Source organism: Plecotus auritus, assembly GCF_963455305.1.
Source record: "Plecotus auritus genome assembly, chromosome: 6".
NCBI lineage: Eukaryota > Metazoa > Chordata > Mammalia > Chiroptera > Vespertilionidae > Plecotus > Plecotus auritus.
The window spans coordinates 52,685,592-52,701,960 of NC_137773.1; the positions used below are offsets into that span (position 1 = coordinate 52,685,592).

General features: G+C 43.5%; 1 protein-coding gene across 2 annotated transcripts in view; it reads right to left on the reverse strand.

The window, feature by feature from the left end:
- TBC1D9 (TBC1 domain family member 9) overlaps positions 1-15,614 on the reverse strand; it is a 93,672-nt gene extending 78,058 nt beyond the window's left edge. For both annotated transcript variants that reach the window (XM_080676934.1, XM_080676933.1), the window contains exon 1: positions 15,221-15,614. In XM_080676934.1, the coding sequence (XP_080533060.1) occupies positions 15,221-15,350 (130 nt within the window). In that variant the 5' untranslated portion in view covers positions 15,351-15,614. The remainder of the gene's footprint in view (positions 1-15,220) is intronic.
- Positions 15,615-16,369: the final 755 nt, after the last annotated feature.

The following is a 16,369-nucleotide window of genomic DNA, read 5'->3' on the forward strand; positions in this document are numbered from 1 at the left end:
CATAACCTAAGTGTCTATTAATAGGGAAGTGGTTAAATATATGGCATTGCCATATAACGGGATAATAGCAGCTATAAAAAAAAAGAAAAGAATGACGACATCTATGTCCTGATATAAGAAGACATACTGCTCACGGAAAAGTGCAGAAAAACCTTTCTGTACAAGAGGCTGGGGGAAGGCTGGGATAAAGCCACACCTGGTATTCGCTTGTACGTGCAAAAAGGATCTGGGGAAGATACACAAAGTGTGAATACCGTGGTCACTGTGAGTGGGTAACAGGACTGAGAAGTTTTCCACGGTCTACCCTTTAATATCATTGGATCTTTGAACCATATAAATAAATGTATTGTTATTAAAAACATTTGCATTTTCCAAAGTGTCTTCGTGACTGTGTCAAAGACATTGTTTGCTGGAAAGCATCAACTTCAAGAATTTAGGGAGGCTTCAGGGGAGCTAAGAATCATCTTTCCCAGTCTCTTCTCTCTTTCAGTTTCCCAAATGTGAACTACAAACCTTAAAGATAGAAACAGTCTCACAACCTCACCTCATACTACCTTTTTTTTCCCCTTCAAATGGTGTTATTTAAATACATACAAACATAAATCCAAGTAAAAACTTCTTACGCACAAAGCTCATTTATAATTAGAAAACCAAAATATATTTTCAAATTAAATGCAGCAAAATTATAAAACTAACAAAAGTCTGAAAAGACCTCATTAATTATAGTGAACAATGAGGTTGTTTTGTTGACGGTAAACTGTCACTTGCGTAGGGAACACTGCACAGGTTCCTGGAATTCAGCTTATGCATTACCTTTTGCTATGCAATGCGGTGACTCTCCTTTTCCTCTATTCAAATTCAGAAAACATTGTGTAGTGTGTTGTGCAATTAACGGCCCTTCCTTTGGCCAAATGCATCCTTTTTGTATTCAAGCTGCTCTCAGTCATAAATGCAAGTGCTAACCTGAGCACTAGCACGAGGTGTTAGCCCTACAGTAGTCATTCCAATAACCCAAAATAACTTGTATTAAGATTACTTTATGTCTGGCCGTTGTGGCTCAGTGGTTGAGTGCTGACCTATGAGCCAGGAGGTCATGGTTCAATTCCCAGTCAGGTCACATGCCCAGATTTCAGGTTCAATCCCCAGTAGGGGTTGTGTAGGAAGCAGCTGATCAATGATTCTCTCTCATCATTGATGTTTCTATCTTCTCACTCTCTCTCCCTCTCTGAAATCAATAAAAAACATTTTTAAAAGAGTATTTTATTTTCATATTATTATTAACATAAAAATGAAATATCAAATTTAAAAATTATGAAGAACTCAGCCTGAGGATGTACACAGACCCCCAGCAGGTAGACACCCTAGTACACAGAACGCAGCTGGAACTAGTTAATATCTTTGAGAGGAGCTGCCTCTATTCACTGCCCCAGATGAAGACTGCCTTGACCCTGATTTTCCAATCTCTGAGGGGGTCAGACTCTTTGACCCCTGAGTCTTGCTTCACCTTGGTCTCCCCCTGTGAGCAGCCTGGCCCCATTCCTGTGCTCACTGCCAGGCTCTCAAACCCCAGCCTGGGGCAGAGTCTCAAACCACCTATGACCTAGGATGAGAGGGTGGACAATCCATGACGACATATCCCCATACCGCACAAGTAACAATTCTCCATAGAGGGCACACACAATCCCATCTGCATTTCACAGCCTCTCTCATTAAGTCCCAACAAAAACCAAGAAACTAATTTCAGTCTTAAACATCTGTGCAGATTCTTCCTGAATCCAGTTTCTCAAACATAGGGATGATGTCATATATTTCTGCATTTTTAGTTTAAAAAAAATGTAGCAAACACCTAATATCTGTTTCATGGATGAATGAGTGAATGGATGAATAAATAAATGAATTAGTGAGTGATGAATTAGCCAGAGAATAAAAATAGAGATAAGGTAAAATAAAAAAGAGCTCATCCAACCACTGCATGCTGTAGACTCCACCTGAGACATCAGCTGGCCTCTCTTTACACCTCCAACACCTCTCTTCCATTACCCAATGGCCCTGCAGAAGCAGTATTACCCTTTTCTAATGAAACTCTTTCTCCACATATAATGTTCTTTAAAAAACCAGAGTCTATCAAATCCTATATAATAAAAGGGTAATATGCAAATCGATTGAACGGAGGAACGGTATGACGCACACTGACCACCAGGGGGCAGACGCTCAGCGCAGGAGCTGCCCCCTGGTGGTCATTGCGCTCCCACAGGGGGAGCGGGGCTCAAGGCTGGCAAGTGCAGCGGTGGTGGTGGGAGCCTCTCCTGCCTCCATGGCAGTGCTAAGGATGTCCGACTGCCACTTAGGCCCGTTCCCTAAGCTGTCAGTCAGACAAACACCGAGGGCTCCCAGACTATGAGAGGGCATAGGCCGGGCTGGGGGACCCCTCCCCCACCACCACACCCCAGTGCACGAATTTCATGCATTGGGACTCTAGTGTGTGTATGCACGTACACACACACACACACACACACACACACACACGGGGATTCTCATGTGTATTTATTCTTAAAATATTTGTAGGGGCAGTACAGGACGTCATTGTGCTATTTGGCCTGTCGCCAAGGCTAAAGCTAAAAACAAGCAGATTCTACTGCACTTACGTTAAAGAAAGTATTGTGGTAAATACTTCCCCCTCAAAAGTGTACAGTGATGCCGAGACTGGTTTGGCTCAGTGGATAGAGCGTCGGCCTGCGGACTGAGGGGTCCCGGGTTCGATTCCGGTCAAGGGCATGTACCTTGGTTGCGGGCACATCCCCAGCGGGAGGTGTGCAGGAGGCAGCTGATCGATGTTTCTCTCTCATCGATGTTTCTAGCTCTCTATCGCTCTCCCTTCCTCTCTGTAAAATATCAATAAAATATAAAAAAAAAAAAGCAGTTTAAAAAAAAAAGTGTACAGTGATTATAAAGGTCACTGGCTACAGACTTCAGGCACATTCTTTTGATACCATGTTCAATAACAGTCAGGAATGTTGGCCTCTCTCCAATATAAGGGGAAAGGAAACAATTTTCTCAAGTTCAAGCAGCTTCTGAGTTACACGAGGGTGTATATATACGTATACTTTAAATGGTAGGAAAGTCACAGTTCTGTCAGAGCTTTTAATTTGTTAGCCATTTTAGAGAAGGTGAAAATCTATTTCCTTTGATGAAATGAACGCATATGCAATGCAAATAAATGGAAGCATTTAGTGCCATTCTGAGGTCCATGCCAGATCCTGCTGGTATTGTTTGTTCCTTTTAGTATCCTTAATTCTTACTCTTTCTCCTTTTTGGATTTTTCCTATATCACACAGTCCTCATTCACCAACTATGGAATTGACATTAACTGGTTTCTGGTTGCTCTCTCTCCCCCGCGCTCGTCCCCCCCACCCCCACCACCACCACTCCCCATTTCAGGTATCACAGGCCAACACACTGAAAACACCTCATCGGGTTTGAGAATGTGAAGCTCTCATAAAAGTCATGACGGTCAAGGTGTACATCAGTTATTTTGTTTCTTTTAAGATGTTCGAGATATGCATAATTTGAACAAATCCCCATAGTTTTAATGAACTCTACTAATGCTAGGAGATTCTGTGATGTGAAAATGGAATTGCATTCAACCACATTCCCTAAGTTCAACTTGTCCATCACAACAGCAAAGAACCCAATGGAGGCACGTAGGGAGGTGAAGACTCTACTTTCAAAGAACAGGCAGAAAAATGAACCACCAATAAGAAAGAATGTATGCACCCCTATGTTCATAGCAGCGTAATTTACAATAGCAAAGATCTGGAAACAGCCCAAGTGCCCATCAGTAGATGTGTGGGTAAAAAAGCTGTGGTACATTTACACCATGGAATACTATGCAGCAGTAAAAAAGAAGGATCTCTTACCCTTTGACACAGCATGGAGGGATTTGGAGAGTATCATGTTAAGCGAAATAAGCCAGTCAGAGAAAGACAAGTATCACATGATCTCACTCATATGTGTAATCTAACGAACAAAATAAACTCATGAACAAAATAGATCCAACCTGGCCAGTGTAGCTCAGTGGTTGAGCGTAGACCTATGAACCAGGAGGTCACAGTTCAATTCCCAGTCAGGGCACAAGCCCAGGTTGCGGGCTCAATACCCAGTAGGGGGCGTGCAGGAGGTTGGCTAATCAGTGATTCTCTCTCATCGCTGATGTTTCTATCTCTCCCTCCCTCTCCCTTTTTCTCTGAAATCAATAAAAAAATATTTTTTTAAAAAAACAGATCAAGAGACCTAGAAACATGGAACAGACTGACAAATCTGAGGGAAGGTGGGGGTGGGTGGGGAGAGATTAGCCAAAAAACTTTATTTTATGCATATATGCATAACCCATGGACACAGACAACGGTGTGGTGAAGGCCTGAGGGGTGAGGGGAGAACAGGTCCATGGTGGAGGGGGTGTATGGGAAAAAGGGGGACATCTGCAATACTTTCCACAATAAAGATAAGTTTTAAAAAATAATTATTTGGGTTTAAAATGCCAGGGGTTATTAAATATCTAAGTACTAATGCCTCCTTTATTTAGTTGGTATCAGGACCAGACTTGTCCAGGAACACAAGAGTCCTTCCAGAGAAATTTCTCTTTCTGAGAGATGTTTTTCTAGATCCTTCAGGGTTTTGGGGGGACTAAGTTTGATACTTCTTAATGCCTGGATCTTCATTCTCCCTATTAATTCCAGCAAACCATCCTGCACCTTTACACTAAACAACATTTAAATGCTTATTACATGCATTTACACACTCAGTTCTATAAACCCAGATTCTTCCGGATTATACCTAGGCAACCTGGACAAAAGCTGCTGCCCTGCCCCCACTCCCAGCCCCCATTCCATAACAATTAAGCAGGCTTTCTCTCTGCTTCCTACTTTGTGCCAGAAACAAAGTACACAGAATCTAAAGGTGCATAAGGTCTCACGGTACATGAGACTGTTTAACTGTGTGTGTGATATTAAAATAATGCATTATTCCACTTTTAAAGAAATAAGCAATAATTTCACCTGGATTTAAGAAACAAGTAGCCTGACAATTTACCATCCCAGTTATTATATCAAACATCTTTCCTTTCTTTTCCTTTCTCTTCTCTTCTTTTCCCTTTTCCTCCTCCTTCCTTCCCCCACCCCTCTGTCCTTCCTTCTTTTTAATGATTATCAGCTCCTTCTGGGCGAGGCTGTTTTATGTACACACCAGAGGCCCGATGCGTGAAAGTACAAGGGGCTCAGCCCCCACGGACCCCACAGCCGCAGTTTCGTCAGGAAGGTTGTTCGGAAGGACATCCAGAAGGACGTCCGGTCTAATTAGCATATTACGCTTTTATTATTACAGATTATTTTGACTTAGTTCTCTCAGATCACCGGACTGAGGGCTGCTCAGTAGATTTTTGATACTGCCGTTGCAGTCAACCAGATTTTGCTGAGTAGATGGATGAGACTTTGTTAAGAGAGGACTTCATTTGGAAACACGGCATCCTCATACTATAATATACCTGACATGCTTTTGGCTGTCAAAGGACTTTCAGTATCTCACTAGACCCCCACAGAAAACATGTGAGATGGGGAGGGAGAACCATCCTCATTTTCAGATGAAAAACACTCTCAAAGAAGTTAAGCACCATGGTCACACATTTAGAAGAGGATATTGCTGCGTCTCCTTCCATTCCAGAAAGTCCTTTAGCTAGCAACCGCCAAAGAGGTTTAAACTCCTTCACAGCAAATACAATTTACAATTAAAGATAAACATACTTGCCATAAACAATCTTAAAACACACAGATATTCTCTTTGACATTTACACTTTATTGGAAGGACATTTCCAAGGCCCTTTCAAAAATGATTATCCCTTTTTACTAAGCTTTTTAAAAATGCTCTCTCCTATTCTGTGTACTGGTAAGCATATGGATCCTTTAAGACAAAGACCTAGCTGATGAATTACAACAAGGGGGGAAAAGGTATTGAGGACTTTATAAAATCTTTGTGCTCATCTAAACCTTAAAAAAGTGGGTTATAGGCACAGCAAAAATCTGTTAAGTGGCCTTTAAAAGTACACATGCTAGAGTTTAGTACAACTATACCATCCCATTATAGGCAGTTCCTGAGACAAACTGAAATGGCCACACACACACATACACACACACACACACATACACACACACGAAAAAAGAGGAGGATGTGTCCTCTGCTAGCTGAAGTTATTAGTATCCTCATAGATATTTCTATCAAGGGTACAACTTAAGTTATTTAAGTTGTGAAAAAGTCATAGAGAGCTTGCTTGGTCAAACACACCCTCATTTCTAGTATAAAGCCATGGTGAACAGAGCCCTGAAAAAAAGCCCATAAATTTATGAATCTTTTTAAAAAACAAAACTACGTGATGCCTTTATGAAGACTCCATGGGATTTGCCATGAAGATGGGGGGTTTCAGAAGAGGGGAAACGAGTTTTTATGAGGAAAGACAGGGGTGCGGATGGGGGTGGGGAGTGGGGTGGAGGGGACAGGGACAGTGGGCTCAGGTAAACAGGTGACAGCAGATAAATGGTTAGTCAGAGGGCATATGGCACCCTCTTCCTAAAGATCACAGGTTACACTCAGGCAGGGCCATATTTGAGAGATTAGAAGTGATCCAGCCCTAACCGGTTTGGCTCAGTGGATAGAGCGTCAGCCTGCGGACTCAAGGGTCCCAGGTTCGATTCCGGTCAAGGGCATGTACCTTGGTTGCGGGCACATCCCTAGTAGGGAGTGTGCAGGAGGCAGCTGATCAATGTTTCTCTCTCATCGATGTTTCTAACTCTCTATCCCTCTCCCTTCCTCTCTGTAAAAAATCAATAAAATATATATATTTAAAAAAAAAAAAAAAAAGAAGAAGTGATCCAATTGTGAAACAGAGAACAGGAAGACGGGGGGGGGGGGGGGGTTGCGGTTCATATCCTCAGGATTAGCATCCTGGGAGGAGCTTAGGTGAAACACAGGGCACATCTATACTGCTTAGTCAAAGCCATCCAATCAGAACTGCACAGTGACCAGGCTGAGAGCTGGATGTTAGACTGCAAAAGGGAAATGCCAACTCACTGTTCTGTATTCAGAACCCAATTTTCTCTCCGTTGCCTGTCAGAGCTGGGTACTCTACAGAGCATTGGGGTCCCCAGGGCTCCCTGAGAGGGGCATTTGCCCAGAAGGGAGCAGCCAGGACAACATCGGGCCTGAGACTGAGGACAGACCCCCCCACCGGTTCACTCCATGCCCTCTGTTCCCTCACTCTGCTGCATTTCCCAACACACACATATATACTCAACGCATGTACCTCGCAGCACACACATGCGCTGTGCATATGCACTCACACCTCTAGGATCTTACAGGAACTGTAGTTAAAGGCCCACATCTGGGTATCAGGATAAAAGTAGAAAAGAAGCACTAACACTTTATAATTTTATTAAAAGACAGTGATATATTCCTATTGTTTAAATACTATAGCGCAAACAACATTTTTTACTAGTTGGAAGGATAATCAAATTACCTGGAAATAGTCCAAGACTTCTTATAATTTATAGTAATCCTGCTGCAAGCACCTAGAAATTCCTAAAAATCACTTTGGTGGAAAATTCTGAGTTTGATTCACAATCTACGTAAAGGAACCGATGAAAAGTGGTGGGGCCTCAGTTCCAAAAAATTTACATTCCTAATTAATTCCATAAGTCTTGTATAGGATTTCATGTCATCCAAGGACCTCCTGAAATTCTCACCCATTTAATATCTTTAAAAGAAAAAGTAGTTTGGGGGAGCCAAACTATTGCAATGATCCTAGGAAAAGCACAATAATATTTTTATATCCACAAAGAGAAAAAAAGCAGATACTAAATAAAGAAAATCCTTATGGCATTTGACACAAATTACATTAATAAAAATCAATACTGTATGTCAAATTTGCATTTTCCTCCTTTGGTAGCCATAACTTTTTGAGAGTGACCTCCCTCACTATAAACATAGATATTTGTTTTCTTTGTGGAAAGCCCATACAAACAAGCCTTTCCCTTGTCTGGTCCTAAATCCAAAGGTTCAGTGCCTCTTAATTGTATAACTTGGAATGGCTCCATATTTGGTCCCAACGACAGTTCAACTAGAAGGCTGCAAATGGGGAAAGTTTGGGAATCTTTTTAAGAAAAATCTAGAGTTAGTTTCCAGACTTCCTCTCTGGTATGCAGAGTCATGTTACTGAACCCATAAAGCACTAGACCATGACATCACAACACGGGAGAAGGTGCAGCCTTGCTCTGCCTGTTCCCTTCATTTCCTTTTTTTTTTTTTTTTTTTTAATATATTTACATTGACTTCAGAGAGAGAGGGAGATAGAAACATCAATGATAAGAGAAAATCACCGATTGGCTACCTCTTGCACGCCCACCACCAGGCATGTGCCCCAACCCAGGAATCGAACCGTGACCTCCTGGTTCATAGGTAGACACTCAACCACTGAGCCACCAGGCTTGTTCCCTTCATTTCCACACTCAAGGCTGTATTTCTAAGACTGGGGTCAATTTCCTTTAGCTTCCCAAAGGATGCATGCCAATTTAATCTTCCTCTCTTCTTTTTATCTTTTTATCTTTCTATATTCAGACAAAATTAAGTACAAATCCAAGCTCTGCCTGTTAACACCAGCATGGTCTCAAGTTAAGACTCAACTTCTCCAGCACTCAGTTTTCTCATGTATAACAGAGGTGTCTAACCTATGGTTGTTATAAAAATCAAGTTACTGCCAAAACCGGTTTGGCTCAGTGGATAGAGCGTCAGCCTGCGGACTGAAGGGTCCCAGGTTCGATTCCGGTCAAGGGCATGTAACTTGGTTGCGGGCACATCCCCAGTAGGAGGTGTGCAAGAGGCAACTGATCGATGTTTCTCTCTCATCGATGTTTCTGACTATCTATCCCTCTTCCTTCCTCTCTGTAAAAAATCAATAAAATATATTTTAAAAAAAAATCAAGTTACTGATGTTGCAAAGTTCTCAGCACATGCCTAAATCACAGAAAGATTTCAGCAAATGTTAGCTCCTTTGCCAGCATATGCTGTCTATGCTAATTGTAAAGTTAATGAAAAAGATATAATCAAGCATTAATAAAATATGGTCATACTAACAATGACTTTTTGAAATTTAGCTTTAGACCCCATAGATTTGAAAATTTATTATGAAGATGCTTTTAGAAATAATTTATTTTAGATTATTCATTAGAGTAATAGATATGTAAATAATATAAAATGCCAATGGAGTGAAAAAGAGTAAATGAATTTAAGAGTCCAAATGTAAATTTCTTAAGTCCTGCTTATTTTTATTAGACTACCTTGGTTCCTAGGCTAAGAAGATTCTAAAAATTCATTTGTACTACTGAAATGTAAATAATTTTCCTTATTAGGAAGTATTAAACACAATCTAAAAAAAAAACTAAATGGATAAACAGGGTTCACTTTTTTTTGTTTAGAGTGTAAACAGAGCTCAAGTTCTCAATGTTCTACTTGACCTTCCCTCCAGCAAATACTTGCCCAGCAAGTCTTAGAATACCTGAGCTGAAAGGTTAGGGGTGCATATCACAGACCTCATCTCATGAACTGGATATTTATTCACCAAGCTTTGTACAACTTGGACCAACTGGAGAGTTAGAACCTTAATAGATCCCACCGATAGGAAACCTAGCTCCCTAGGATGTGGAAATCAAAACTGTGAGATGCCCTTTGAAGCAAACCAGAAGCCATTTGACAATTTCAGAGCACCTTAAAAAATAACTGGCCTATCCTTTGAGCTTTCTAGAACACACATCTAATAGGAAAGCAACAACAACACACAAAGAAATGGGGGAAATGGGTAATGACTTCTTCATGGCTCTCTGGTTTAACTACAGTGGTCCCCCCTTATCCATGGGGAATAGTTCAAGACACTCCCACCCAGGGAATACCTAAAATGATGGGTAGTACCAAACCCTATATCTGGTTTTTCCTATACACACATACCTCTGATAAAGTTAAATTTATATATTAGGCACAGTAGATTAACAACCATAACTAACAATAAAAAACAGAACAATTAAAAAAGAACAATTACAACAATATACTGTGATAAAAGTTACATGACTGTCTTTAGGGCCATTAAGTAAAACAAGGGCTACCTGAACACAAACACTGTGATATCAGACAGACAGCTACTAAGTGACTTTCAAAAGGGTAGCATATACAGCGTGGATTTGCTGGACAAAGGGATGATTCACACCCCAAGCAGGAGATAACTCAAGATTTCATCACCCTACTCAGAATGGTGCACAATTTAAAACTTATGAACTGTTTATTTCTGAAATTGTCCTTTAATACTTTTTACTGCGATTGACAAGGGGTAACTAAAACCGTGGAAAGCAAAACTGCAAATAAGGGGTGACTACTGTACTAGAACCAATATTTCTAAGTTACAAATTCCCAATTAACTAATTATAGCTGCATAACCTATCTATAGCTGCATATCTCTATCAAAATCTACATCTGTATCTATATATACAGAGAGAAGGTGGCCCCTCCCTGTCTTCTACCCCAGTCCTCTCTCTGGTAGTCCCATCTGCCACTATTAGAGAGCCATTTGTGCAAGGAGAGCGAGGGAGAAGAGAGAGGAGAAAGAATAGAGGAAGGGAGGGAAGGAGAGAGAGTACAGAGGATCCCTGACTTATGATGGTTCAACTTATGATTTTTTAACTATACAATGCTGAGAAAGTGATATGCATAAGATATTACATGAGATATTCAACACTTTAATTAAAAAGGCTTTGTGTGAGATGATTTTACTCAACTGCAGGTTAATGGTAAGTGCTCATTTAATGTTGGCTACACTACAATGTTCAGTAGATTAAGTGTATTAAATGCATTTTCAAGGTAGGGTATTTTCAACTATGATGGTTTTATCAGGGTGTAACCCACGGTAAGTCAAGGAGCATCTGTACTGTGTTTACTGGCAGAGCTTTCAAAATGCGCATGTCCAGGTAGGGAAGGAGGGGAGGCGGGGAGGAAAGAAGGTATGTAGACACAATTTAAAGTTGCTGATGAAAAATTACCCTTTACAAAAAGCCTGAATATTTGACTTAACTTTTTAAGTTACCTAAATATCAGATAGATACTATTTGTTTTAACAGCACCCTTTTAAAAATGCCATGTCTCTGTAAACTGCAGAACTCTTGAATTGCTCACACTTGGGTGTGAATTGCTTAGAGCAGCTGCCTCCTAACACCTACATGAGATCATCAGCAAGGGGAGAAAAATGATGGGATGTCAACTATGAATGGCTCTTTATAGTTCCTGTATTTGACATCACGTATCTCCCATAATCCTCACATCGATTGCTGAGAGGTTATTAAATCATCTTATACATATATAAAAAAATCAAGCTCAGAAAGGAAGAAACTTCCCAAATCACATCTCTTGTTAACAGGCGGGCTGGGGCTTGACTCCAGCTGTCTGCTTACTAAGGGAAGGACGGAAAAGACCAGAGCCCTTGAGGAGTAGGGAACACAGCTCTGTGAAGAGCAGCCCTGGTGGCTTTCTAATTCCCCTGTGGCACTGCCTGTATCCACCGGCCATGAAGCACACATGGGGGCCCCAGACCTCAAGGTGGTATCTGCCACAGCTGTTAGTATTACAAACTGCCTAGTCTCAATGACAAATTCTTGATTTGTACACAACCACACAACAGGCTTTTGTGTGCAGGCCTAGGAACCAACCCTCCATTCGAACCTGATCTCTTCATAAAGTGGGTCCCCTCTGTGCTCGAGGACAGCAAAGCAGAAAGTATATGCAGTGTCCCTAGAACAGCAAACTACGAAACATCACTGAGAGAAAATTTAAAAGATCTATATAAATCGAGGAACATACCATGTTCATGGACCATTAGTCTCAATATTATAAAGATATCAATTTTGCCCAAATTTATTTGTACTAGACTTTACTCTCAATCAAAATCCCAACAGTGCGAAAGTCTTTATTGCTGCTGTTGTTTTGTTTTGGTGGAATTTAATAAATGGACTTGAAAATGTTGTGTAAATGTAAAAGACAAAGAATGCCAGGAAACTCTTAAAGGCCCTAGCTGTTTTGGCTCAGTGGATAAGGTGCAGGCCTGCTGGTCAAGATGAGCAGAGGTTTTAATTTTTGTTTGTTTTTTTTAAACACATCATTGTGTCAATACCTACATATATTCATATATTGCCTGGAATCACGAAGAGAATAACTGAATTAAAACTGTGGCCCACTATTTTTTACACCTTTTGCACTCACGTTACCAAGTATCACGGACCACTGAGCACTCCTGGCCAATTCACCCCGAGCAGGTTTCCTACCCATGTGTCATTCATTTGATGAGTAGACCATGTGTACTGGTCCAGATGCATGCACATTATAGAAAGCTCCTGAGCTCTTCCAGAAAATCTCCAACAACTGATACCCAAAACTTGCTCTTCCCTTTACTCCTCACAGGTTAATCTCTTCTTTCTTCAACTGTCAACTCAAGTGTCACTTCTTCAGGGAATCTTTCCTTGCCCCCACTCCTACCCTGACTCCTGACTGGGGTGAGCAACGTCATGTTCTTCTCCTGATTTAGTGCTGGTCATTCTCAATGAGGCCCCACCCCCACATCTCTCCTTGGAGGCTGATCCTTAGGGACTAGATCGCCAGGACACCCTGCCCAGCTGGTCTTTTGGGTTCCACTGATGAGAGGCAGTGGTATGTTTTCCCCATTCCCTTTTTGCTGTGGTCTGAGTTTCTAGGGGTGGCTGCTTTTCAGAGGTCCAAGCCGCTCCTGCTTGGCTCCAGCTCACACTCTCCAGCATCATCATTCCTGCCACCTAGGGTGGTGACCGTGCCCCACGGCTGTGCTGTTCACTGGCTCTGGTAACCCTATCTGAGCTGTTCTTCCACAGAAATCCCTTCACTTCAACTAGGCTAGATTCTGGTTTCTGAACAAGGCTGTGACCCTGTGGCGTGGCAATTTCATATCAATTTATCTGTATGACTATTTTATCAACGTTTCTTTACTCCTACTAGGCTGTGAGCTTCCTGACACTGGCCCTTCAGAAGTTGCCAACAAATATCTGTTAGGTGATTTAGTGAGTTAATGAATGCATGAATGAATTCACATTAGAATCAGAATATACTGTACTGCCTTGGCTGGTTTGGCTCAGTGGATAGAGCATCAGCCTGGGGACTGAAGGGTCCCAGGTTCGATTCTGGTCAAGGGCACATGCCCGGGTTGCGGGCTTGGTCCCCATTAAGGGGCATGCAGGAGGCAGCCGATCAGTGATTCTTTCTCATCACTGATGTTTCTATCTCTCTCTCCCCCTTCCTCTCTGAAATCAATAAAAATATATATTAAAAAAAAGAATATACTGTACATAATGAGGACTTTTTAAATGTTCCTGCCATGTTTGATGTGGCGCCAACCTAGCAGAGCAAACAGTTTTTTCTGTGGGCTGAAAATAGTCTTTGTTGGCAGGAATGACAATAATTTCAATTATTCCAGCAATATGTGTAAAAGCTATGATTTCTCAATTAAAAAGATTCAACTTTATCTGAAATGCCATCAATGATGAGATTCCAAGTGGGCTGCAGTCAGTTATAGCTCTAAGAGTCAGTAGGCATACAATAAAAACGTTAACTAGAAAAAGAAGGTCTGCATCTCTGAAGATTTCATAACCTATTGCAAATGACTCTAGAAAATAAATACTTAGTAGTTAACATGGTGTTGGAGGGTTAACCGCAGGCAGGAAATGTTCTTTGTTAATACAATAAACTATCAACTCCACATTGTTGTCTTAGACTTAAAGGACAATCTGGGATGATCCCAATATTAGACATGCAAGTTACATATTCATGTATGTAGTTAAACAACTTCTACAAAATGAACTGGAAAATTCTGATTCTAGTACACTGGTCAGAGTTTACAGAGTGGGGTTCTGCAGATTCCCTTCTCTTCTGTGGTAGAAAAGTGCAGAAAAATCAGATTACTTAGGGGCAATCTGATGCACCTAGCCAAGATCTTTCAAACCAGTAAATGCCATACAATATGACTCTAGAATTTTAATCTTGAGAAAATTAGCTTATAAATTACAATCACAACTGAATATATATTTTATCAAGAATGTTTTCTTCTAAGGGCTTTTAAAAAGCAAAAATTTACCTAGCACGCAAGCTCCTGGAGGGTAACCTTCTCAAGTGGTTGGTCAAGGGTCCTCTCTTTGCTGCAGTCTCTCTCCTGGTTGAACCTTGCCTGTTTCTTCTGGTGACATTTTCATTGTAAAAAGTATTCAATTCTGTTCATTCTAACCGAACATGGAGAGCAAAGGTCCACTTTCTCTAGTATGCAATTCAAGATTAACTTAAAACCTGCCACCAAGCAAGCTTGCTAGCTGATAAAGGAAGACCTTTCTGATATGGCACGACTTGGGATATGGATCTGATTTTATAATCCTGAGTGATATGGCATGGTTTTTGTAATAGTTATATATTAATAATACCTTGTGAGAGGGCTCGGGGAGAAGTGATTGAGTTAAAACAGTTACAATGCAGTTAGACTGCTAATTCCTTTTACAACCACATAACTTGTTTTGCTATGTCTAATTCGGTGCAACAACAAAAAATTCCTTTTTCCTTATTCATTCCCTTCGGTCGTAACTACTATAGGAAATGACCGCACCAGCTCCTTACTGATTGCTTCCCTGCAAACAAAAGAGCATTTTATACCTGATCCTGCCATTACCACGAAAGAGGATGAAGTAGAGATGAATCGTCCTCCACCTCTCGTGCCCCCATGAAAAGCGATTGCTTTTTTAAAGGGTGGGGGGAGGAAAGCAGTACCGCAATCAGTTCCTAACAGCTGATACTACCCCCACTCCAGACTAGCTGGTCTCCATTCCCATCACCATCACCCACTTATGGGGCGCCCAGTACACGAAGCGCCCAAAGCCTGACAGGATCAGAAAAGAAGCATCTCTTTCAACAGTTTGAAAATCACGACTCCCGAGGCGTTCCCACCATCAGAATGGGACGGTGGCTCAGCCCCAGGGCACCGGGCGGTGTTTCGGGTGCCCGCAGCCCAGGGCCGCAGCCCGCGCCGCAGCGCTAGGGGCCCCCCACCCTCCCGCAAGGACCGGCCGCGGATTCTTACCAGCCAGCCCGCCGCCGCCGCCTCCATCACCCGCATGCCCCTTCCTCCGCTGCAGGATGAAGTAGGGGTTGGCCCTCTCGGTGATCCACAGCGCGTTGGCCAGCAGCACCTCCTCTGGGTTCACCCACATATTCCCGGGCGCCGCGGGCGCACGCACAATGGGGCGGCGGGGCGGCTGCTGCACACACCGGCGCGCACGGGCGCGCACTCCCGGACACGCTCGCCCGCCCGTCCGCACCCAGGCGGAACGACTTCAGCAGCCGGCGGCCCGCGGCGCCCCGGCCACAACAAAGCCCCCGCGGGCGGCCGGGGAGGACGGCGAGGACGCGGGCACAGTGAGCAGCATCCTCCCCGCGCGCCGCCGCCGCCGCCTCCCGCGAGCCCGCGGCCGCAGACGCCCAGGCCTGCCGCCCGCAGCCCGGCCGCGGCCCAGGGCGGCGGGAGGAGCGGGAGGAGGAGGAAGTGGTGTCGCTAAGTCTCGGGATCCGGCTCGGCGGTGGGCAAGGCTGCGAGCTACACAAGCTGCTTCGGCCCCGCGGTGTGGGCCGAGCTGGAGTGGGGTGCGGCTGCTCCCGCGGCGCCGTCCAAAACTCCGGGCCGCCTCGGTCTCGAGCAGCTCAGAGCCCTGGAGGCCACCGCGCGCTAACACTCCGCGTCGGAACCACTCGCACCCGCGGCCAAGCCCAGCTCCCCGCGGGAAGGACGCTCCGGACGCAGCGAATGAATGACGGCAGCGCGGTTCACTCGGAGCGAGCCCAGGTGGCCCCAGTTTCCTCGCGCGCGGGTCCTCCGTGGGCTCTGGGCGCCGCGACTTGCCTCTGCGGCTGGCTTTGGAGGAACCTTCTGGGGACCGTGTGGCAAACCCTCGGCCCCACGCCCATCCCAGCGGAGAGGACGCTGCCAGTCTCCGTAGGGTGGTGTGTGTTTATGGTTGACGCTCCGTAAGCTAGCGCCACCCCTCTTCCCAGGAAATCAGTGTTTCAAGGTTCCAGACTGGGAGCTGGATACCCGGTCGGAAGGGGACGCAGCCAATGGCTGTCGATGTTTTTGTTTCCTGCATCCCTGGGGCAAGTCATGCGCTAAACTTGTCACCGCCTGTAAGCCCTCCTCCTCTCCATTCCATTGTAAAGTGGCCCAGCTAAGTGCATT